The sequence below is a fragment of the Haliaeetus albicilla genome, chromosome 14 (assembly GCF_947461875.1).
Source record: "Haliaeetus albicilla chromosome 14, bHalAlb1.1, whole genome shotgun sequence".
Classification (NCBI taxonomy): domain Eukaryota; kingdom Metazoa; phylum Chordata; class Aves; order Accipitriformes; family Accipitridae; genus Haliaeetus; species Haliaeetus albicilla.
The window spans coordinates 24584186-24610324 of NC_091496.1; the positions used below are offsets into that span (position 1 = coordinate 24584186).

General features: G+C 35.9%; 1 protein-coding gene across 6 annotated transcripts; it reads left to right on the forward strand.

The window, feature by feature from the left end:
* Window positions 1-56: 56 nt before the first annotated feature.
* IQUB (IQ motif and ubiquitin domain containing) lies at window positions 57-25529 on the forward strand. 6 transcript variants are annotated; one of them, XM_069802010.1, is made up of 12 exons: window positions 67-358; window positions 663-1153; window positions 2397-2558; window positions 2664-2839; window positions 3091-3246; window positions 5426-5636; window positions 9652-9827; window positions 14809-14979; window positions 16430-16606; window positions 18220-18468; window positions 22339-22524; window positions 24749-25529. In XM_069802010.1, the coding sequence occupies exons 2-12, from the start codon at window positions 697-699 to the stop codon at window positions 24914-24916; spliced, it is 2289 nt and encodes a 762-aa protein (XP_069658111.1). In that variant the 5' UTR covers window positions 67-358; window positions 663-696; the 3' UTR covers window positions 24917-25529. The 6 variants fall into 6 exon arrangements, with proteins under 6 accessions (XP_069658112.1, XP_069658113.1, XP_069658115.1 ...); XM_009920132.2 differs by having other exon boundaries at window positions 67-1153; XM_069802011.1 differs by lacking the exon at window positions 14809-14979 and having other exon boundaries at window positions 57-1153.
* The last annotated feature ends 610 nt before the right edge of the window (window positions 25530-26139 follow it).

A 26139-nucleotide genomic window follows, 5' to 3' on the forward strand; every position in this document is an offset into this window, starting at 1 on the left:
CGGGGCGGGGGAGCCCCAGCCGTGCTCCGAACCGCGGCCGCAGCCCTCCGGCCCCCGATGCCAAGGGCCGCTGTCCGCGGGCGGCGCGGCGGGAGGCCCGGCCCGGTGGGTGGTGCCTGCGCGCCGCCCGCCGTCACGTGCCGGGGGCCGGGCGGGCGTCAGGGGGCGCGTGGCGGCCCAACGGCCCCGGCCTGGCGGCGGCCGCCCGGAGGGGCGCTGGGTAGGGAACGGGCGGTTCGCCTGGCTCCTGCCGGCAGCTTCTTCCTCTTTGTCTGGGGCTTTGGGTTTTTTTCGTGAATATGGGATTCGGCCTCTTCCGGCCCACGTCATTTCAGCGGCAGCGCGGAAAACCTTAAAGGTGTGCTGTCTCTGGGTAACACTGCTCCGCAAAGTCTTCTTACAGCCCTACACAGGTGTATGTAAAGAAAAAATTATGCTGAGCACCTGCTGGCAGTGCTGTGGAGTATTGTGTTTGTTAAACACCCGTGAGAAAATGTTAAGTCGTTTGCGTTGGGTGGAAGCAAAGACCTCATGCTACTCTAAATAGGCTCTTCGGGAATAGATACAGAAAAAGCTTTTCAGGATATTAAGTCACCCATATGTTTGGTAGTAGAAATGCGCTAGTGTGCCATTTTAAATAGATACTGTGATTATTCTTGCAGAAAGGTTAAAAACGTGCAACCCATACTTTAGAAAATGGAAGATACATCGGACAGTTGCTTTGGAGTTGTTACAGAGGAAGGGTCAGGTGCAGAGCAGCCATCTGCATCCTCAGAAAGAGCAGTCGGAGAGGCCAAGAACGCGGACCCAGCAGAGAAGCCTCTGCTTTCAGAAGCTACAGGCACTGCACAGTCAGAGGAGGGCTGCGAGCAGCAGTCTTCTCTGGAGCAGTCAGCTGTGAAGGAACAGGAGCAGTCAAGTTTAGCACAGTGGCAATTACCCAGCGAAGGAGTAGGCAATGAAGAAGTGATTGGAAATAATGAGCAAGATGTATTTGAGCCAGATGCCCCATTCAGTGCATCACCTGAGAGCACATCTCCTGTTACCAATGAGAATTATTCTACCTCACTTGAATTCAGAAATTCAGAAAGGGAAGAACAAACATGTCAAAACTCAGTACTGTCAGAGAATATGGCAAGTGGGACAGTAACAGGTAAAGAAGTTACTAAAATGTTGTACATTAAGGCTTTAAAGAGGTTTTTTCTTCAACTTGATTATGGCTTCTTGCACCCCCCACACCCTCATTCTGTTCATGTTTGCTGGTTTTTGGTCTTGGAGTGGCTTTTTAAATTCTCATATAAAACATGCTTGAAAAGCTGAGGAATGTATTCTTTATCTCAAGTTGTAGTAGCAATTTACAGACTAACATGGCATTTTATAGTGATCTTCATTTCCACAAACGTGCGTGAGTATGTACATGTGCTTTGTACATGCATTTGAAAAACAGCAGTGCATAATTCACATGAGTACATGGGCTACTACCCGTTAGACTAGAACATAGCAATCTCCTTACTACTTCATGTCTCTTAGATTCCCCTGTAACTTACCTGCCACCCTTCCGTTATGCATGCCTTTCTCCTGCAGTCCCCGAAACACTCCATTTCCTGCACTTGATCCTCTCCATTCTGGGTGTCCTGTGTTACTTCCTCTTCCCAGCTCAGTGCCCCATTTTCTTAGGTCTTCAGAGCAGAAGGTAGCACATCCCATTCAGCAGGTGAGCATGGTAAGGGACCCTTTGGAGCATGGATCTGCGGACGGCTTTCCTCTTGGCTGACTGCATTCAGGTGCTCTCATTCTGAGTAGCTGGCGATCGCTTCCTAGGAAGGGCACTGTACTAAAGCCAGACAGACTCTTATCTCTAAATCAAAAGGAACTAATTTCTGGAGGTTCAAGTTAAGTAGATCTGGTTCAGAATATAGTCTTTGAATAAACCCCGCGTCACGTATTATGTGAAAAACAAGAGTGATTCAGCTGTTATATGCTTAGATCAGGTCTAAATTGGAGCAGGTTTAGGTAATATTTTTCAATAAATGTTCACTGTATAAATGGGTAACTTTGATGTAAAATTATGCATTTGCAAATAAAACGTTTACTTTTACTGTAACTTTTTAAAAATTGTAGTGTGAATGACATGGTGACAATATTACATTGGATATCTCTTTAAAAAGTGTATGATAATACTGTTTTAGCTTTCAAGTAGACTGTCTTTAGAGCTCAAAAATCTATGATTATTCTGTGTTGCAGTGTTTCAATAAAATTATCTCAGGGTAAACTTGAGTTATTTTATTTATTTGTTTTGAGAATCATAGAATTATAGGATGGTTTAGGTTGGAAGGGACCTTAAAGTTCATCTAGTTCCAAGATGAATCAGGAATTAATTTTGGTTTTATTTTTAGGAAGCATGATTGAGGATGATGAAGCTCTTAGGAGGACTAGGGCTAACTTTGATGAAACTATCCAGTCTGAGAAGTTATGTCTCGATCAGGAACATTTTCCTGGGAAAGCAGTTCAACAGGATTACCACATGCCTGATGTCATAACTGTCAGAGTACAAACAGGTAAATGCTGTTTTAAAATGTGTATCAATATATATAATTGTGCTCTAATCTCAATCTGTTACTAAAAGAAACAATACTTCTGTCTTGGAACTTCCATTTTAACAGATTCTGATTCATTCCAAGATGTAGTTGTAAAAATTGAAAGACCTACCTATCATAAACCATTTCTGGGTGGATTTAAGAACAGGATAACAGGAGTGGAATTTCATAACGCAGGATCACAAACCATACCCAAAAAACGACCTGACAAAGGAATTCAGTTATTTTGTAGGGGAACACAGGTAATGACTTTGTAGTGTCTTTTTAGAATGTTGTTTTTGCCAAACGGAATAGAATGTTGATACGATTATTTCCAATAGGAAATAGGAGGAGGTAGATGAGAACTAAGTGTGCAATTGGAAGTGCTTAGTGGGTGAATATCGTTAGTCTTTTGATTTTTTTGTTATAAATAGCTAATTTTGCCACTTACTGTAATGAGGAAAAAAATCTCTGTATATTTTGTTACAATCTGACATGCATTTTTTTTCCCCAGACGGTTTTTGAAAAAAATAAGCTACAACAAACAAAAAATACAACATCGACACAGATGACTAAAATTGGCCTGTATGTGTCAAACATGACTGACAAACTAATAAGTCCTGGGAAGTATCTTACAGCAGAAGAATACCATAAACGTAGACTTGAAGCAGTAAGTCTTCATCCGTTTGAAACTGTATCTGTAAAGCAAGGTATTATGAAGGTTTTCGGAATATTTAATGAGTGTTCAGGGTGTTCAAAGAGTGACTTTAACAGTCAACTGCAAAATGTCTGCTTAATCTTCACATTTTGTAATCTTTCAGATATGGGGGAAGTGTGTGTCTGCTCATTTATGATATTGGTGTTTTTAATCACATTGGAGACCTTGTGGTTTCTTAAGAATTGTGATTTTATTGGTTTCTGTTTTACAGTGACATCTAAGTTTCCATATAGAGCCTTAAGGATTAAAATAGGCTTGTCCACATGTCATTCTTATGATCTCTCTAGAAGGACAAAGCTATGGACTAGATATAAGGAAGAAATTTTTTATGCTGAGGGTAGTAGAACACTGGCACGGGTTGCCCAGAGAGGTGGTAGGTGCCCCATCCCTGGAAACATTCAAGGTCAGGTTGGAGAGGGCTCTGAGCAACGTGATCTAGTGAAAGATGTCCCTGCACACTGCAGGGGGCTTGGACTAGGTGACCCTTAAAGGTCCTTTCCACCCAAACTATTCTATGATTCTATGATTTTGTGATTCTACATGCTTAATGTATGGTCTCCAATGGATAGAGTATTGGGTTAGGATTTAAGAGACCTGCATTCAGCTTATGGTTTTTGTGGTTTTCGCGTTTGTTTATTTGTTTTAACAGACCTGACAGGTTACCTTTGGCATACTGTTCTGTTTTGGATTGTGTTCAAGTTCCTGCTTTGACATCAAGGTAGATCCTGGCTGTTCAAACACATGCAATGGGCCCGTGGAGTTTTTTGGTGCGCTGAGTCGCCTCATGCAGGCATTTCTGATGACAGATTCTGTTTAGTCATCGTGCAGAGGATGCCATTTAGGCATTCCAAATTGCTTTTTGAAAACCACGTATTCAGTGACTGCATGCCTAACTTAAGTATACCCAACATCATGTTAGGCGGGGCACTGCTTTGTAAATGGTGGAGTTATTAATTTGATTGCTTAAAATAGACAGTCTGAATCTAACTAAATTGAGAAACAGTTGTCCAAGTAGGATAATTGTATTGACATGGTTGGCAAGATGCTTTGAAATCTTCTGGGTAGAAGTTTTCTGTAAGAACTTCTTATTTGGATAGTATCAGCTGACAGCAATAAGCATATTGTAGAAGTGGAACCCAAACAGGTAGCCGTTTCCTCAAGACTGCCAGTATATTTTATTCTGATCATTACTGCCACTTACTGAAATCTGTAGTGTATCTGTAGGTAATCTATAATGCACAGTAGAGAAACGTAAGTTTGGTGTTAGTTCAAGCTGATGGATTCACACGGTGCACTGTAGTTCCATATTGCAATACTAACTGAAGAAATATTCAAGAGAAATGTTAGGTTAAGATATATCTAGAGACAGTATAACTGTATTATTGTGGTTTTGTGCTTGATAGCCTTCAACGCTGAACAATGCTAATTAGCTCATGGTATTGACCTGGCTAAACTGCTTGTGGTGCAAGTGCTAACTCAGCTGGCAGAAGCTCAGGCTTGTGCGTTGTGCTCCCTTAGCTTATATGGACATTTCCCTGGTCTTTAATGGCCTCAGCTTTGGAAGGTGGATTTTTAATTTTTTTTTTTTTTTTAAGTTCTGTTATAACAGCATTGGTAATTTCACTTTCATTATTTGCTTACCGATAAAGTGCAGTTGATTCTGTGTGTATGTGTGTTGATTTTTTTACTTAGTAATTTAAAAGAAACTTTGAAAATATAGTGTCTAGATTGGGAATTTAGACAAACGTAAATGGATAGTAAAATGAGGACTTTTGCCCACAAAGCTGAAGAGAAAGGAATAAAAAACCTCAATACATGGCAAAAGGCATTTTCTTAAGGCGGGATTTGAAAAATAGATTTTGTAATTGCAGTTTATACTTCAACTTGATTATTTGAACCTAGTTTCTCTACTGTACTCATTGATTAAACTCCTGCAGTTACCTAAATAATTAAGCATACTATTGTTTAGACTAATAGTACATGACTGTTTTTGTAACATTTAAATTAGTTTGCGTACAAGACAGATCTTATAAAATGTAGTTAAGTAGCTAGAAAAAAATAACAGTTAAGAAAAAAATATTATGCTGTATTGTTTTAAATTTATGATTCTTTGGTATTGTGTCACATATAGGTAATAGTATTACAGACATATTTCCGTCGTTGGCATGCTATAAATGTAGTACAGAATCTGAGGGAAGGAAAGAAGTTAAGGCTAGCATGGGAGGCACAAGAAGAGTTACGGAGAAAAAAAGAGAAAGAAGAAAAACTGAGAAAGGAGCACGAACGAAGACTGAACCCTAAAACAAAAGATGACTTTGAGCTGCTGTACCATGCTTTAGAATGTAAGTTTTTTCTTAAAGGGATACTCTTAAATCAGCAAAAGAGTACATACAGTTTGTTTAAAACAAACTCTTCTGGTTTTGACGTATTTCTATAGAGACTTCCTTGATTTTTTTGACTTACAGTGGAGTTTCTTTCATTTTGAAATAATTATTTGACTTTCATATATTTCTAGAAGCAGAAAAGGCCTTGACACTGTGTAAGCACTGTTTAGCAGTAACTAAAACATACCTATGTTATCAACACTGTTTCCAGCACCAATCCAAAACATAGCCCCATACTGGCTGCTATGAAGAAAATTAACTCTATCCCAGCCAAAACCAGCACACCTTTTTAGGAAATATTCAGCTTGTAGAGTAACGCTGTTTGGCAGTTTTGTTTGTTTGGTTGGTTTGGTTTTTTTTTTCATTAATCTCTGAAGTTAAGGTCAGCTAGAGGAATGGGAACTGTTGTTTTTGGATCAGAGTTACTTTAATCTTTTTACTTTACATTTAGGATGCTGAAAATATTACCGTGAAGAAATTACTATTAAGATCCATCATTCATCGTTTAATATAGACATTTTTTATAATGGATTAAAATTTTACCCAGAATTTTACAATATATGACTGAAGTTATTCCTTTTGTCCTAGTCTTCTTCTCCTTGTGCTTTTTCTCCTTTCTAATTTATTCTATGTTTCACAAAACTGTGTGGTCAAAATGTTAAAACTCTGTTAGGAGTCCTACAGGGCATCCTGAAAGACTTTTTTTTTCCTGTTGGAATGGATGGTGTCTAATATGGGCAAGCACCTCTAAACTTTCCTGGAAAAATAAGGTGAATACTGCAGGTAATTGACATAACTTACAGGAGAATAATGTTGCAAATGTAACAAAAAACCTAGCTTATGTCCTTTTGGAAAATAAAAAAAAAATAGAAAGCAGTGGACTTCTACCAGCATATAATGAAACTGCAAGAGTTCTTTTTAAAATGTCTCCTTTTAAGCAAGATGCTTGCATTGTGACTTGTAGCAACTCACATGTTATCTAAGGCTACAGTGTTTGCTTATGGTGTAAGTCTTCAGCACTTAGGACATTACCGTCCCTATAGCAGAACTGGCCTAGTGGATTACCTGCTTTGTTACAAAGCCATCTGACCTACCTTAAGCCATCCTAGCTATTTCTTCCATGGTAAACTGAGCGTAAATTTGGTGGCTTGTGTTATTCATAGAGCTTAGGGTCATAATTCAAGAATTCCCAGGTTATACACTAATCTTTTAATACTTTTTGTGACATTGAACAAATCGCTTTGAGTGTATAAATGACTTACAAGTATTATTGTTTGTGACAAATATAAAAATTATTACTGTTCTTAAACTTCAGAATTTTGGGAATGGTGTCTTCATGAGATTTGTGATTTGTTAGGGGTAGTTTCTCCTGCTGCCCTTTTTCTTCATAGTTAGCTTTTCACTTCATAAGAATCAAACCCTTTTAAAGGTAATTAAAAGCCAAGGTACTTAAATAATAATTTTTTTTCCTCTCCACTTATGGCAAGTGCTACTATTTGGCATCTGATTTCCTCCAATATTTTCTTTAAAAAACTGCTTCCTAGCTAATGTGCTATCAAATGTATGATCCGCCTTTTTTTTTTTTTTAAAGTGTGATGAGTCTTATTTGCAACAGAAACAACAAAGCTGAGTTAAAGTTGTGAATGAGTGTTGATACTCCCAGTATTTTTAGATTTAAAATTTATGGTTATATAAGTGTCTCTTTTGCTTAATTTAGTGTCATTTGACTTATAAATAATAAACCTTTCAGCTTTGCATGTTGAGGAATTTAATATCTAGGCAACCTGAAAAAATATGTGCCACTTCAAAACTGGAACGGAACAAACTCCAGTATTTGAAATGTCTTTTTAACATTTTGCTAAAAATAGTGGTCTGGCATCAATCTTTTTGGTTTGCTTTTGTTTACCCATGTTGACTAGTTGCTTCTCTACATGGAGACTTGCGGTCATGCTCTTTATTTTAATAGAGCTTAGTGGTTCTAGGAAGTTTTTTTTTTCTACCTGCATCTGAAACTACTTTTACATTCTTATAGTGTCAACAGTCTACACAAGCTAAATCATTGTGACAGTAATAGAATGAGACTATTGTCCTCTAGAGATCTGTGAAGGTTACTGCTGCTGATCACGACAGGGGGATACTGTTGCAGGGTCAGCCAGTACAAGCAATTCCTGTTGGTACAAAAACTTGCCTGTTGACTGTATGGTGCAAATGAGATGTATCTATATATGCAGTGTGTCTGCATATAGAGACATTGATTATTTATTTAAAAAGCATGAGCTACATTTCATTTTATAAAAACTGGAATCAAAATTATAGTGAATAAAATCTCTTTAGAACAGATAATCTAAGAGGAATGTTTTTAACTTGATTGAATGTATATAGTGAATCAGGAGGTGAGTATTGATGATAACTGAGATCTTCTTCATTTTATGTAAGTATGAAGTTACTTACTGTATTTATTAGCTCTACCTGTGAAGTTGCTGCCCCCTTCAGGCATATAAAGCTTCATGTAAATTAATTCTATACAGTGCTTTTGATTGCTGAAATGGCTTTATTTAAAAATATATCTTTGGATACTCAGAACTTGTCAGACAGCTGTCATATTAATATGAAAGCTTGGAGAGCCTTAAGAAAATGAATTGAAATATTTTAAAATGGAAAACATAAGGTATTGTAAATAAGCAAGTCACAGGCAGAAAATAAACCTTCCTTCTTTCCCTCCTCCTGCCTCTAATCTTACCTGATATGTGATGTTATAGGTTTTTTCAGTAAGTGTGCGTCACTTATTGGATTGTTTTCTTTATGTTGGGTTTTGCTTTTGCATAACTGTTCTGGAACAATAACAACACTTAGAGATACTATTCAGGAATGTTGAAGTGTTGGATCATATAACATTCCCTACAAAGCTCCAGATGTATTTGAAATGGAACAGACTCTTGAGAAAAGCCAATTGTTACAATGTATGCAAAGGAAAACGCTATTCAGTAAACACAGTTTGATTTTACTAACAGATTTCTGTAAGGGCATATGGTCTGTGTATCAGCACTTATAGTAAAAAAATGAGTACTACTAAGTAAACCATGAGAGAGACATATGTGTATACATCTGCACATTTCTGTTGTTAAATAGTCTAACTTAAAAGTGCAGCAGATACCTGTGGTTTGGTGATTTGTCTCTAAAGAGTCAGAAGGCCAGATTCTTATACAGCGTGTACTGGTTCACGTGCTGCTGTCATTATTATCTTGTGGTTTGCATACCACTTCCACTGTTCTGATGTAGAAGAGGAAAAGGAGAGTAAAGCAATGACCGTCTAATTATTAATGTGCATCCACCTGCCTTAGATGGCAAAAGATGATACCACTCAAATATCCAGTGTAAGACCCGGAGTGCTAAATGTGACTGTCAGTCAAGTTTTAGCTCAGTTTTGGAGGACTTCAAGCTTCTTTAGGTTTTACTCATTTACGCAGGGAGAAGCAGTAATGTTCTCAGCACTGAGTACTAGTGGTACCACAGTAAGATGCTGTCCTTAATCTGTTGGGAAGATCTCCATGGTTTCTTTTCTTGTGACTTTGATGAGCAATTGTTTAAAAATTTCCTATTGCTCATACCTTTTGGAGCTGTTTGAGCCTCAAACAGTTATTTTAGATGCAAAATTGTGAAGAAATGATTTTATCACATGTTTCCACAGGAGCTAAATTCTTTTTCTCACAGAGCTCCATTTTATCCTAACCCATCTTTGAGTTTGGCAGTTTGGAATTGATGTACGCACACTTACTCTCGCAGAACATCTGTATAATTTACATTCCTGGGCCATTTTGCATGTATTGAAAATATGCATAACAATCAGTTCCTTAACATAGAAACTGGCTTTTAATGAATATTGAAAATTAATTATGTTATTTCTTAAATATGAAAGTAGACGTTTCACTGGAAAACATCTTGTAAAAAATACACAAAATATTTGTATCTGTAGTATGGAGGCAGGAGGAGACCGAACGGATTAACAGAACTCTTACTGGAGCTGAAAGAAAGGCAGCATTTTGTGGTCTTCTGGAACAAGAGGCACAGCTGATTGCTTCCATTGGGAGACACAAACTAAGTGCAGATGAGGAGAATCAACAAAAAGCAATACTGCACTTTCTGCATAAGGTCAGTGATGTAATTTTAGGCTGAACATAAAGAATACCGAAGTACGGGAACAGAAAAGGCATCTGCAAACTACCTGCCAAAAGTAACTTTTATAGCTTTAACAGTTAATCATGTGAATGCTAATGTTATAAATGTCCAAATTATCTAGTTTGTGTCAATACAACTCAGTAAATTTCTTTTTCCAAGCTGAGAATTTCCTAGCTCTGTCACCAATTGAAGGACTAACAGTGCATCATTAAGACTGTTAACTACCTGTGTCTATGGTAAATCTCAGGTGTGTATATATAATATAAAAAAATAGCACTGAGTGGATTAATTTTGTATTATGTAACTATTCTGCATAAAGAACATGATTCTGATGGCGCTGTTAACAGCATTAAAGGCTCAAATTCTAACAATTCAGAATGGTTAATTTGAGGTTATAAAGCATCAGGATATTGCATATCATTCTACATTTTGTATGGTGCATTACAGTGATGTAGGAATTCATGCATGAAACTATGCTCTTTCCTAATCTGTTTTTGAAACTTTAAAAATCTACCTATTAGCTTCTTTTTCAAAAATACTCAGTTTCACTAATCAACACTAATGACTAAGTGATTTTCCCTCTGATATATTCTGTTCATTGTTCTCTAGTGAAAAGTTTGCTGTTGCATTTAAACTTAAATGTAAACATTTAAGCAAGTATTTGCAAAATTAAATTTTAAGCCTGCAGAATAGATTGATTTTTTTTTTTTTTTTCCCTTCTCTCAGAAACATTCCTTCAGGAACCAGATTTATCATTTTTTTTCCCCATTGAGCACAGGCCTCTGGTTGTCATATGTCTGTCTTTAAAGAAAGCATTTATTCTGTTTTCATGTTCAGGATAGAAACACAGAAGAGCTTTGAATCTTATATTGAACTCGGTTATTAATTCCTAGTTTCAGTTGTGTTAGAACTTTAACTTGAGATTTTATTCTTGTATAATCTTGGGGATGGAATTTTACACAATATACTTCAGGCTTTCATCTATAAAACAAAGATGAGAATTCATTCATACACAAAGATGATTTAGAATGGCATTAGATTCAATGGCACCTTAATGTAAAATACAAAAAAAGTGCCCTTTTTAGGTAGATGTCCCAGCAATCCAACCCCTCAGAAAAAAACATATTTTATTTTCTTGCTGTTTTCATAGTATGTGACATAATTATGAAAAGAAATACTGCAATGGAAATAGGGGGAGGTACTATCTTTTTTTTTGACTTTTAGTGCTCAAAAGTAAAAACGGCAGTTTTGTCCAAAAGAGACTTTTTTTTCATTCTTTTTATTACTTACTGATAAAATCTATTACCTTTATTCATTATGAACAAATCACTCATCTGAAAAGTTGGTGGAACTGTTACCAAGTTTATTGCTGTGATGTGATTGTGTTCTCTGTTACTGCTTTCAAGAGTGCAAAAACCCAGAAAACTAAATATTTAGGAATGATATCAAAACCTTGAATCATTTTTATGTTAAATGTTTGCTTCTACTATTTACAATCTATTCTGTTATCTTCTCAGAAAAAGAACCCTTGAACAGTTGAAGCAAATCTATTTCTCTCTTAAGTGAGTCTCTATTTTTCCTTTAAAGATTGCTTTCCAATGTCCTACCGTAGATAGATTACTTCCAGTATATATTCTCACAAGTTGTACAGTTTTCTTACATCTAGGAATCAGAAGCAAAATGTTCTTCAGTACCAGAATTCTTAGTGACAATTGATGTTTGGAGATTTAGGAGACACATGAGAGACAAGAGATGCTCTCTCTTTCCAAACAGTGGACATGTTTCTGAAGCACTTACTACTAATTTATTTATTCATTTTAAAAATGTATAAATTATGTTTTTCATTGAAGAGCCTGGTTTCTTTTTAATTTGAAAATCTAGTGAGCTTCTGAACTACTGCAACTTTTTCTTTTCATGTTCTTTTATCATGTCAGCTGTAGTGTTTTTCTAAACTGTTGACAAGGATAGCAGCCTAACTCAGAGGTAAAGAAAGTAACAATTTCTGCATTTCTTAAAAAATAAAATAATTTTGGAAATCTCAAAATTAAATGGATGGTTTGTTATGACTGTAACAGTGCAATTTAAACACTTTAAACAGTAGTATGAAATTTATTGTTGGAGTGCTAGCTTATAGATTACTCAGTTATTTGTTGAACTTTGAGCTGATAATGTTAATCTGGACACTTGCCAGTTAAAGTTGAAATAACACCTTTCACATCTGAAGACTGCAGGCATTTCACTTTGCTGCAGTAGCCAATGTGATATGAAACTTGCTTCTCCATGGAAACCTTCGTTCCCTTTGCTACTTTAAGCATGTACCTCCTCATGCATGTGTGCTTTTACAGGGGTTGCTGCTGGTTATGTATGCACTACATTCTAGGGCATTCTTTTTTACACTGAGCTCATTCTTCTTCAGCATGTGTATTTTGAAGAGGAAGTACTTGATTAAGCTTTTATAGAGCAATCATATTTTCTTAAAAGGAATTTGTGTAAATATGAACTATCAGTTCATATCTTTCATGCTTTGTTCTATTTCTGCACCCATCCTATGGATTTTTTTAATTTATTTTTTTTATTTTACTTTTCTTACCTTTTTCTCTCTGTGTCTGTGGTGGTGTGTTTCTCTCCTCAGGTGCTTTTTTTCTGCTTTCATGCATTGGCAGCAGAGTGCAGTTATAGTAGTCTTGCTCTCTGAAGTAATACAGATAACAGGATTATTGTAAATTCTGCAGCACTGCCAGCAGACTAAAAGGCAAGAAAAAGCTGGCAAAAAAAAGTTTTAGTTTTCTCGCATCAATCTTGAATACATGAAAACAGTCTTGAAATCCGAGAGCTTGTGATTCTTTCTGAAATGCTGGAAATCTTCATATTGATGAGACCTCTCGGTTTTGGTTGGTTTTTTGGTTTTTTTGTTTGGTTTTTTTTTTATTTTTGTGGGTTTTTTGGGGGTGGGGTGTTTGGTTTTTTTTTTAGTAAAAAGCTGCATAATTTCTTTCTTTTTAAATTACTTTATTTTATATAATACTCAGTTATGATGAGGTAGTAAGAAAAACTGCAGAAGTTACAGATATGATGCCTTGCTTTGAATAATTTAGATGTTTCCATAATATAGTTGGTCTGTGTTAAGGATCATTTGCAGAGTGGCATACCAAGACTGCTAATTCATACATGGGTTGCTGCAAATTTATCAGAAGAACCTATTTTTTATAACCATTTCCTAGGGTAAACTCTGCCCATTGACTCTCCCTAGCATAAGCAAATGACCTTTCTGTCTTAGTGATTTCATTGAAGAGAATCAAATGTAGGTACTGAATTAACTATTCTGTGGAAACCAGTGATTTTTGCCAGCCTACTATACAAAGGAGTTACAGCATGATGTAGCTTCTAAGTTGGTGGGGGTTTTTTTGTTGTTTGCTCAGTTTGGGGTTTTGTTGGTTGGTTGGTTGGTTGGTTTGTTGTTTTGGGTTTGGTTTTTTTTTTTTTTAGAATTTCTAATGCTGTACTAAGATGGTGAAACAAAGTGATGACATTACAGTAGAATGCTCCCTTTTTATGACAGAGAAAATCGCCTCTTTCTAGTTTTGCAGAAGTTCAGAGATTTCACTGAGGAATTAAGAGTTGTATTTTTTTACTAATGTCTGGTTTTGCTATTGCATTTCTTAATCAGGTTTGTCTCTGAATTGTGACCTCTGATTAACAATACCTACTTTAATTAGAGTTCCACCCCCACTGATATTGTAATTAAATGTCAGTTATTCAGTGTTAAATCCTTTTTTCAATTATTTTCTTTCTTTTTCTTACCTAACCGTATAATTTTTTTATTTAAAAGCGAGGAAAGCTGTATTTTGGTTGTGGTGGACTAATCATATCTGTTCTAACTGTCTAATATTCATGGTATTTTTATGACTTATCACCATAGCAAGACTGTGTATTTGGTCAAAATAATGATTATGTCAATGCTGGGGTCATATCCAGAAAACTACTAGGCTTGTGAATGTTGCATGGAGTGTTGCTGTACTTAACTTGCACTGAGACTGCAAAGTGAAGTTCACAAGTGTTTGTGAATGCTCAAGTTCCAAATACAGTGAAAGAGAATAATTAATACATAGAATGAGGTTCCAAATAGCTGTCCCAATTAAGGAAAGGGAGTGGAGTTAGGTAATGATGGGGAGAGGGGTTTGAATACTATCTTCCTATTGGATTTAAATACCTACCTCCCTATGTAACAGCGTGGTCTGCAGCCAAAACCAGTGCTCTTGGAAGAGGAGAATGGTTGGACTTTTCAAATTGAGTGGGACAGCTGACACCATGTAACTTCTCTCTGTCTACAGAAGTTAAAGATATGCGAAGAGACAACTGAAGTAGTAGGCGTATGGTATGTGGTTGTTAGCAAACAAGAAGCTAGGTCAAGTATCCGATAAGCTGTAGACTCGTACTTTGCCTTAGTCAGCTTTAACAAAGTCTATGCCTTCTATCCATCTGTATAGCTGGCATAAATAGAACAGTTCCCTGGAGATGTTTTGTACTGCAGTAGTCTCTGAGACCTTAAATTTGCAATCTATGCACAGTCAACAGTCCCATTGATTTTAACTGATAGTTTAGAGGGATTTATGACTGCGAGACGAGATACAGAGCAAATGAATTCTAACAGCACTGTCAGTAAATTTGCTTTAAAGAAGTAGAGCATATCCCTGTAGGAGAATATTATTTACTTTTAATATACTGTAAGTCAAAATTTTTATGACCTGCAACTTTAAACAAAGTGTGTAATTGAATACTTGCTCTGGTGGAAAAGGTACTGTATAAATATCGACAATAGAATTAGCCTTTCGTATTAGTCAAGCATTAATGTTAAGTCCGTATTTACTCTGGTGAAACTTGATGTAACATAATGCACTTGTTCAGCTGATGATCAGATTATAATAGCTCAGAGTTATACAAATTGTTTCTGAAGTGTGCACAACCTAAGAGATGGAAAGCGTATGATGGAAGAGTCACTGAAATGGATACACAGTACACGCTCCGTGCCAGAGAACTATTTGAAATCTACCGCAGCATTAGCATAAATGACATCCCAAAAGATGAGAGAATAGATGTGCTCTTAACACTTAGACGTACAGTGAAGGTATGTTTTATTTTTCTATTTATGTTTAGCTTGAAGCTGTACTTCCCAACGATACAGTCACTTAATTATGTTGACACATAAGCAATGCTGCTTCTGGCAGACAGGTGCCAGGATGATCAGCTGGCAGCAAGAGAAAGCTTAGTGTGCCACCTGGCATGAGAGTGTAATTTACATTCTAGATAGACTCTAAATTCATATTTCACTTTGTGATGTGCACATTTTTCTTCAAGTTTTGTTAGAATTCCAGCCCCATGGTTTTAGACTTTTTTTGTACATTAATAGATAATACAATTTTAGTACAAAGTTTAGCTTAATATTTATAACAACGTGATGAAAACCATGGCAGAGATGTAAGTGGCTACTACCATATTGTTTTCCTCAGTTCTTTGGAACATCTGTTTAGAACCTTACCTCTCTGTTGGTTTGGATTACCAGTTTTGTGGGTGGCAAATACTGATTTATTTTATTTTTTTTTCTTTTTCCTTTGCCCCTCACTCCCCACCCCCACTGCTGCTGTCAGTGTTCCCAGTGAATTAGAAGCTGGTTGCATTTCTTTTAGTCTTTAATGTTTGTTTTATTTATTTCTTTATTCATGTACAAAAAGACTAATACAAGTTTCAAGGTACTTTCAGAATGATGCTGTTGGCATCAAACTAGAATAGAATGCTGCTTCCTGTTTGCTGTTTGCTTTGGTAGTACCAGAATTTGATCTAAAGCCAGTATAGCATTGGGAGCATTGCTGGCTTATGAACTCCTGCCCATCTTAATGCAAGTCAATATTGCTATAGTGAACAAATTCTAGAATTTCTGTAAATTAACACTCTATTTTAGGTGAGAAAACTTTGATCTCATTCACCTCTTATCTCTCTCTGGAGAATCTCCTGCTTAGCATTTGAAATATTGAAATGACTAATTTACAAGCATACTCATTAAGTCCTCCATGCCTTTTATGTAGTGGGTTTTTTGTTTGGTTTTTTTTGTGGTTTTGTTTTGTTTTGTTTTGTTTTTGTTTTTTTTAACTATCTACTGTGTATATACATTACACCTCCTATCATATAGCCAAAGGAAGCTTCTTAGGGAGGTTATTTCTTGGGGCTTTTGGAGACTGAAAATCTTGCATGTGTTATGTGTCTCTGTGTAGCATTTTTTTTTAACGCCTCCAGGTTTACAGTTCCTCACAGCTCTGGTATATATACAGGCCCCTTAAAGCAGAATCTGTAAGCATTCTGAGTTTTATAGTTCTTTACATTAGTTTTCTTGGAGGTTGTTTTCCTAAGACACTAAGGGGTTCTTCTATGAACATGTTCTTAGGTGAACATACAGAGAGGTACGAATGATGATTGGCATAGAATTCATAGTTTGCTTTCATATCTGCGTTAGAATTATCTTGTTTGTTTGCTTTCTTATTGTTGTGGAGATTGTTTTCCTTTTTCTTTATGTTTTCTTTCAGGAACATGAATGTAAATTGACACAGGAAATACTGGAATTAATTGACAGGGAAGTTGATCTTATGTCGAGAGAGGTGAAAGAATGCAACTTAGAAGGACTGAGGAAAAGAATTTGTACATTATTTCTTCAGTATATTAAAACTCCAAAGTTTAACCCTGAAGTTGCTAGGATACTTAAGGTATTATTCCTATTTTGCAGTCTGACATAGTGGCCATCGAAATAAGGATGGTGGAGAAGGGGAATGGAAAACAATGAAAGCTTTTTTATTTTACATTTTGCTGTAGAATTGCTGGAGGAGTTCCTCAAGAAGTAAAATGTAGCAAGTACACAGGCTTCACACAAATAAGCTTATATATTCATATAGGAAGCATGGGGCATAGACATGGATCTAAGAACCTGACAAGTGGCTGGTAGCACCAGAGTGCCCAGGAACTCTATGTATGAAATAAAAAATCTGAGAATTATGAATAGTAGATCTTATGGGATAGTAACAGTAAAATGTAATAGCAAACGGGGAACCAATAGGAAGAGCAATTATCTTTTTTCCACTGGACAAGGGGCAGCATCCCATGCGTCCAGAAAGGAAAAACATTGCTATGTGATGTCTAAGGAGCTTGCACCTAAGCAAGAGCTGCTATGAGCTTCTGTTGTACAACCAGTTGCTACTTCACGAGAAGAAGATACATCTAGGAAGTGGAAAAAGTGGTAGACAGCTCTCAAGTTGTGTGATTGTTTTTCTTTTCTGACCACAGATTACAGTTAAAAATATGATTCACTGTCATATGTTGGTCCTTTAGGCAGCAACATGTATATTCTGCATCTGTCAGAACAGGATTTCTATTACAGTGGTTGATGGTATCTCAGGAGTAGAGAATCTGTCAGTAAATGTTGGTCAGATTTAGAACCAGCTAACAATTATTTTACACTAGGTTAATGAACAGGGTTACCTAGATGTGTCATAGCAGAGACTGGAGGTGGGAGATCTTTGTCTTCTGTAGCTTTTGGTTAACTGTACCTCGAGTTGAAGGATGAATTGCACCTATGTTTGTATTTGAATCTTGTAACCTTCTGTAGACCATAAAAAAGATGGCAGTTCATCAACAGACAAAGTGACCAAATCCTCAGGGTACTTTCAAAAAAGGCAGGTGACTGCAGTAAGTAGCTGGATTAGCAGACTGCTCAAACCACCCAATTACAGACTTGGGCCTTCTGCACAGAGTACATTATATTCTTTCCAGAACCCATGAAGCAGTATGAGGATGAGGAGGTCATTAGCAAGTTTAGTTTATGATCTTCCCCTATATTGTTTTTTGGACATGTGGCTCTGATGATTTTATATTCTTATGCCAAAATATTAATATGCCCATAATCTCAGGGTTTTATCTTTGACATAAAGGGTAGATTCTATATGGAAAATTAAATGCAGAAGAATTAGTTTGTTTTCTCTGTGTTTGTCATCTTTCCAGAATGGCTGACCAACTGCATACATAGAAGTGCCAGTAAGAGCACTGGAGCATAATGTCTAGTATCTTCATATAGCTTAAGAATGAATTGACTGATTTATATAACTGATTTTAACACGTACAGTAAGAAAGTACAATGGCTTTTGGTCTTCTATTTAAAAAAAACCAAAACCCCTATTACATATATTAAAATAAAAATTACTAGCTTTTACATATTAGAATACTTGCATGAATGTACATAAAATGTATTCCGACAGTTAGGGTGACACACAAGTAATACAAAGATATTTTGTGGTAAATTAACTTCTTTTTTTTTTAAATCTTTTAGGTTCCACCAGATCCCTTAAAGCTTTATAAAAATGTTAACTTCTGTCATAGTTGCGGAAATCACTTACCATCTACTGAGTTTCCTGTTCCTGCTAATTCCCGCACCATTGGCAGGTGTCGCTTGTGTTGCAAGCTTGATAATGAGGCTCGGCAACGAGAAGGATTCTTGAAATACAAACTCATACTAGAAAATCTCAGAAAGTCTGAAACTGATTATCAGGATGATGCTAAAATTGTTTTCTTAGTTCAGGTACTGTCTGAAAGAGCATTGCTAACAATGGAAACCAGTGGCTTTGGGTATAATTTTTCTTTTATTACGTGTATTTCATTGACAGGTTGAGCAATAAATAGGCTAAAAGCTACAAAAACTTCTTCCTGTGGTACAGGATGTTCCATACTGTAATGAAGAAGCACTTAAGCTCTTGATATAAAGCTGTACTTTCAAAAGTGGTTACAAGCTATACGTTAAAAGAAGGCAGATGTCTAGCTGACAGGTCAAAGAATCAGATGATCCAGATTCTTCTTCTGGTTCTGCTACGGCCGTCCTGTTGCTTAAAGATACTAGCATCATCTGTAAAGTAACAATAATGTTTTTGTGACTATAATATTGTTCAAAACATAATGCTAGTAAAACATTTTAAGCCCCATTATTTGGACTGTTTTAGTAATACAACTAAATTGTTTTGTATTCTCAGAAGGAAAAAAATGAAGGAGCTAAGGTTTTGACATTTCTGTTCTATGTCAGTAGAATATCTGTATAGTTGGAAATTTTAGTGTTTTGCATTTATTAGAAGAGAGATTCACTAAATATTTTAATTTGCTAAATTTTTTACCATCATCTGTAATCATCTGTAATCTTCTGCAATATTACTAAGTAGTTAATGTTTCTTAATAATCATTACTAGAACAACTCAGTTCAAAGAACTTCTTCCCTCTGTCTTCAGCAAATTCTCTCTTTTAGTTGTTATTACTTATTTTGTCAACAAAAGAATTTGACATCAAATATTCACTGGGAAAGTTTTAAATCTGAGGTGACTGCAAAGTGTTATCTATTGAAAATATTGAACAGCTGAGATTTATTTAAACTTTCTGAGATTTAGTAATAAAAATCTCTACAGTATCAACATTAATAGAATAGTTTTTGAACTGTATTTTCAGTATGTCTGAAACAACAGCCAAGCAAACAAAAGCCAGTCATCAGTATCCCACTGCTACCAAAACAAGCCATGCTGTGGTTTAGCACTTTGCCAATAGCTGCTGCCAAAAGGAATACTGGGATTCTTTAATTATCATAGCTGTGTTAAGAAATATTATTGAAGAGCTTGGATTTTGCAGATGTTGTTCATCCACATTGGTTTTCACTTAAGCTGAAAAGTTTTTTGTTTGTGTCTAACTTAGTTTATCTTAATACGTAAACATCCTCCAAAATCTTTTGGACCTCTCTCTCATCACATCACTTGTGGTGGCTGGTGGCCATTGATGCACTGAAACACGACTGCTTCTTAACTGCTAACACCAAAAGCCCTCATTTGCCATTCTGTTTGTAGTTGTACCACTGCAACATCTCTAGATATTGTGTCATTTTCATCCAAATTAACTTCTTTTCTTTGGAGTTGTAAATATCTGAACAAAAGAGGTTTGTATATTAAATCACTAATTACCTTGGGTTTTTTTCCTAACGTTTCCTTAAATTATTAATTTTTTTCTGAGCTATTTGCTTTTATTCCCTTCCCCCCCCAACAACCGCCTGTCCCCTTCTGCACTTAAATCTAGAAAACAGCTCTAAGGCATCTAGAAATGACTTGGGCGCAACCAAAAGTCTTTTGCAGCAGCTATGACAGCTTCATTCATTGCCCAGTGCAGTACTGTTACTGGCTCTGATTATATTGTCTGTGGACAGATGCAAGACCTTTGTGATAAGATAAAAGATTTTTCTTCAGATCTCTTGCATACTGATTCTGTGTTTGGATTGATCACCTATATGAATGCTGCTAAGGTTTAAAAGGCAAAAAGCAGTGGGTGACAGTTATGGTAGCTCCAGTAAGTTCTGCTTACTGCAGCTGAAGACCTTTTTCATATCAAAATGAACTAGTTCAGCAAATATGTCAAGTCCTGAGGCTGCCTTTTATTCTTTCAGAGGGTTTAACTATGCCATGCTCCTTAGAATCAATGGTACATACAATGGCTTTTATTTTCCTTGATAAGCAACATCCCAATGGCAATGTTGTATTCATTTGAAGTTACAAATACACTCAACTTCTTTATCATTTTGCTGCCTACCCATGTTTTCCAATCTTACCTGCTGAGCATTCAGTGATACTTGCTCCCAAATTGTCAGATGACAGTACTTGAAGGCCATTTTTGTTTCTTTTCAGCACAGAACAAATGGGGGGAGGGGAGCATAATTTGAAATTAATTAACTGTAAAATTTCACAGCAATATGCATGCCTACCTTTAGAAAGTGCAGAAGAAGTCTCCTAAATCAAACTCTTCCCCATAACCTGAGAAGTTTTAACATAGAACAAGATTTTGCCTATTTTTCAGGCAGGAAAAAAATTGTAATCCAGGAAAAAGGAAGAGTCAAATTATGGATCTGTTTTACATGGATCCTTATATGCCTCAGTATAGGTTTTTGCAAGTTCTGGTAACTTTTGAGATGTGTGGCTTAGCACAAAAATAGTAGTACTTGCTAGTATGTCTGCCTGGAAACTTCAGGCTTCTAAGGAAGATACAGAAGTTATTTGAAATTTTGTGAAAAGGAGGAAATACTGAAAACAGAAGCTAATTAGTGAAACCTAATAAAGGAGGTCCTGTAGGACCAGATTTAAGATGAGATGTAGGACCAGTTCTGTGTTCTTGGAATCAGTAGGCACAGTTTTTTTACCAGTGGAGGTTCTAAGCCCAGCTTTTATCTAACATTTTCCCTGGCAAGAATTTACATCGGCTTCTGGATTTTGGAAACAAGATAAATGAGAATACATGAGGCTACACTTCACTAAAGCACTGTGTTGGTATAGTTTCATTCATCCTTTGTCAGGAATTTAATAAGTAACATGTAAACACCGTTATTTAATTAATTAAGCCAAGATTTCTTTTTAGGGGATGAGTCTTCTTCAAATGGCTAGCTTGGAGGAAAACCTATTTAAAAGTCTGTTGTTTACAGACTCATGTAGATAAAAATCTTCTAATCATTTTCCATGAATAATACAGAGAAGAATTAATGGAGAGTGACAGAAAAACTTGCCAAAGTCCAGTGGTAACTGCTGTCCCAATTATTTTTTTTCTTTCATTCAAGGGCTGTGTTTATCAAGATTTAGTAGTGATTTCAGATGGCTAGTAATAAATTAAACAAATTAAGATTGACATAAATTAACCTTAGATATATGTTAAAAGTACATTTAAAGGCCTTTCTGTACTAGAGAACCTTTACAAACAGAACTTCAGCATAGCTACCTGATTTTATAATCTCATTTGGTACAATAAGCAACTCTATCATGAGCACAATAAACTCTCCATTTGTCAACAGCAGAGTGAGGGGAAGAAAGCAAAGCAGGCAGTGATTTGGGGTCTGTCACAGGTGGGAGTTTTTCTTGTCCTAATTTCCCAAATTTTCCAGGCCAGATTATTCTGATTATATCTAAACTTTAAGTAATTAGTAGTGTAATAACTCATTTATTGAATAACATTAATTCTGAATCCAAGAATGAAATGGGGAAGTCATCTCAGTAATGACAGAGGTAGATTATTGTTATTAACCAAAAAGGTCTGAACAGGCTTAAGCATTCTATATGAGAAAAGACATGAGATTTAAGGTGCTTTAGAAGAGCAGTTAAGCAATAACTTAGGATGTCAACAGAAGATATGAATTGCCATTGGCAGAGACAATCAAAGTAAGAATATAATATTTTAGAGATGATACAAGAAAAATGCAGTTAATGATTGCCACACCATGCTAAAGGAAGACATGTATGTCTAGATGTTTTTTTAACAAAGTGATTATATGACGTACGCACAGAAAAATTTTTTACTCAAAGCTTTGTTTGGATTCTTGTACGGTTACAATGTTTTTGTTGTAAAATGAAACATGCTTCTTCCTGCTTAACTCTGTTTTCTGTTTCAGCATCAAGATCTGCAGTATATGATAGAGAACATATGGGGCTGTCAGTCAGCTCTCAGTGCCTGCAGTGACCTCTATGATTTGGTTATGGTCAGATGGGATAAGCAGCATGAGTGGTCTCCATGGAACACTATTCTCCTCACTAAAGACGAGGCAGTTGCACATCTTAAGCTGTGTAACCTTCAGAAGGTAAAACTTGATGGGCTTAATTTTTTGCAATATTTATGTTCTGTTTTAATAGAATCCTGTGGCTACTGATGTTTGGCCAAATATAGTCCGTACGCTCATCCATGTTTAAATTGGCCCGTTGTGACTATTTAAATGATTGCATCTGTACTATTAAATAAAACAGGCATTACTCCAGAGGGCAGCTGGCATGTACAACTCACATCCATGCACCTGAACTCTGTCTTGCCCTGATTCTCCCTCCCAAAATGCAAGAAGCTAAGTGGCCTCATCCATGCTGCCACCTGACACCAGTGCCATGCCTATGCTCTTCCCTCAGCTGAGATCAGACAAGAGCTGGCCTGGATGAAAAACATACTAAAGACTAACCATAAATACTATGACAATTTTGTGCCTGTGCTCTTGTACGTGCTTTGGCCTCATTAGTTTCTGGCCTTATAATTTTCTCATCAAATAACAGAATGGCTTTTTGCCTAGAACTTAACCATTTGTCATAATAAAATTTATCTCAATTTACTTTCTTACATAGATGTCATTTAAGTACCACTGACAATGTAATCTTATAGTTTGCAATTAAGCAATAAAAACATAATTGCTGTTCTGAGTTAAAAAAACTTAAGAATTTGTTAAAGAAGTCATTGAAACTATTTTTACACCACTCCCCCCAAATTCTATATCTAAACATGGTAGTCACTCCACTGGACATCATATGGTAGAATATTTAGTTTTCTAAGGCACAGGAGAGTCCTGTGAACTGCGTTTGTCCTGCAATTAGTAATGGTTTATTAAGCCTTTCACCTCTAGGTTATTGATTTATGTAAGTAGTGATCTGAGGTCATTGTTGTGTAGTGTTCTTTTGTTCAGGGTGGTCTTAATTCAATTTCTAACACAGTATGTGTGCATCACAAATGCAAATTCAGCTGTTATGCATTGCCCTTCTTTTTGGAAGTCTTAAGAGTATGTGATAACTAAACTGACAGAGCAAATGAATTGCTCTCTTAATGAATTATTTGCTTTGGGGACGAAATATATCAGTCAGGGAATTCTAAAGGTAAAGGAAATTCTGCCATCTATGCTATTTTTTGTGTGTGTGCCAAACTTGTGTCTTCAAGCAGACACATGTTTATGTGAGCATTAGCTTTAAAGGTAAAATCAATTTCAAGCTGAAAATCCCTTTACTGACTTCTCTGTCTCACTTTGAGTCAACAAGGCTGTTCAGGCAGTCGTGAATCTAGTAATGCTTCTCTGCATCCATAAATTTCTGTTACTAGCATTATGGCAGGCAAAGATTCTGATTATGCACTTATCTGATTTAACTTCTGGATGTCACAGCCAAAGAGATGCCATTAACTTGATTAGGTCCAGAGCTTCAGTGGAGGTGGGTGTTAGGCTAGAAGAGCAACAGGTAAGGTATGCAAGCCTACATAAAAATCATAAGGTGTTTTCACTTAGCTCTTGCTACAAAAATAGATGTGGACCAGCTATAGTAAGGCATCACCTTTCTCCACTGGTAATGGCCAAAGCTGTTTCAAAAAAAAAAAAGAAGTGTTTGAAATAAGGAAAATAAGGCAAAACTAGAATGTTGTAAGTTGAATCATTGTTTCTGATTCACTGAAACAAAAAAAGGCCTCTCAAGCACTTTCTTTAATAGCAATTATTCGTAATGATAACTATAGTGATAGCAAAGGGTTTTTTAAACTAAATATTCTGGTTATTTATTGCATCATCTGAACTACTACTAATCACTAGAAGTTTAGGAAAATGTCACCGCTGAATGCAAAAGCTGATTAACATGCTGCAAAATGCTTGCTTCCATGATTATTGGTAAATAATCACTCTGATTCATATTGAGGAAATTTCTTATAGTCATCACCTTGCAAATGTTGATATTTAAGCATTGCCTTTTTTAATTTTCAAAGATGAGTACAAATGTTCTTACCTGAAAAGAAATAAGTTTTATCTTGAATGGATAAAAAAATGCTCAAAGTTTTTCTGTTTTTAAAAGGTGACTAATATTTCACAAGGACTGGTTAGTAATTTTCACTATTGGGCCATAAGGTAGCAGTATAGAACTACAAAATATTTCATTATGTGTCATATACAAATAAATTGTCTGTCTTAGTTTATTGAAGGGTTACTATTTATACTGCCTAAAATATGAAGCAACATGTAGATTGCTAGAAATTTTAATTGTATTTAATGGTATTTGGATTTTTTTTCCTTTCAGGCTTATGAAGCGGCATTTATTCACAGAATAAAACATAAGCATATCCGGGCAAAAAACTACTTTGCTCAGATTCCAGCGATGACATCATTTTTGCATAGGAGTGACAATCAGGCTAGTGCAAATGAATTTTTAATAGCTACACCTATTCCTACTGGTACAAAAACATAACTCTTAGGCAAAGTTAACTGAAGTTAACTGAATTATTGATTAATACAATTTCCTTGCTTTTAAAGAAATGTTACCTTTTCATCAATACCTTAATTGTATTACACGGATCAAAATAAACTTCTGAGGATAAAATAATTTGATCTTGACTAGTCAATATAACTGCATTTCATGTTTTGTAACCTCATTATTTAAAAAGTAAAATGTTGATGAGCTTTGTAAATTCTAAATTTATAGAGCAATGACTGTCTTTCTGTGTCTGCCTGTGTTGCTTGGAACATTCTGTCTGTAGTGTAATATTCTTGTTGGGGGAATTTAGCTAATTCTTTGTCACCTCTTAATTAGAAAAATAATACTATAAACACAGTATTAAATTTATTTCTCTCTTCTTAAGCATATAAGGCAGAAAACCTCTCAAACCCTAAATTCCTACAGAACAACAGAATTGATATGCCCTTCCAAATATAGCTGCTTTGCCTTGCAAACATTTGTGCAAAAGAATAACCTTACTTTTTATAGCTCATCTTGATGGTCATAGTGGAACTGCCAGCATGTAATCATTGTATCCAAGATCTTGAAAGTATTGTATATCAGACTTATAATTTGAAATACACAATGCAGACTGTTTGGAACATTTTTATTTTTTGAGGAGCTTGTGATATTTAAAGTAGAAGTCAATTCTCTCCGTAAACTTAATTAGTTATGTTTATGTTTGATTATAATTACAGAGAAAAATATGATATGGTGTACATTCACTGAAGTCCTACAGAAAGTTGCAAAGTTCTGCTTGAAACCTCTATTCTAGATGTGTTTTTGACTCAGGACAAAGCCTTTTGCTCTGACAAATACAAGGATCAAATTTGCATGCAAAATGGATGGCACTTATTTTTGTCACCTATCTGTAGATAGTTCTTCTGGTTTATCTTGCACTGTACATTGTCCTTGTTACAACAGTCATCCCTTTTAGCCTGACTTACAGTCCTAAATGTACCTTCATCACACACAAATCTGGGATTCACGCTTCTTTTTATTCAAAGTATTTTACGTCAGGAATGTAGAATTCTGAGGTTGAGAGGATTTTTTTCTTTTTTCTTTTTAAGAAAAGGATTCTTAATCAAAAGAAATTAAGCCTCCACCATCATGGTCTTTTCTCTCCAATTATTTTTCATAAGTCCTATGTTTCAGCTTTGACAGGATAAGAAATACGTAGGATATGTGATAGGCAT

Bases quoted from the DNA above. Each gene is read 5' to 3' on its own strand.
- IQUB (XM_009920132.2), top strand. From the start codon at position 697: ATGGAAGATACATCGGACAGTTGCTTTGGAGTTGTTACAGAGGAAGGG. The intron at 2,840-3,090 runs GTAATGACTTTG...TTTTTTCCCCAG, and splicing joins TATTTTGTAGGGGAACACAG to ACGGTTTTTGAAAAAAATAA. The intron at 3,247-5,425 runs GTAAGTCTTCAT...TGTCACATATAG, and splicing joins ATAAACGTAGACTTGAAGCA to GTAATAGTATTACAGACATA.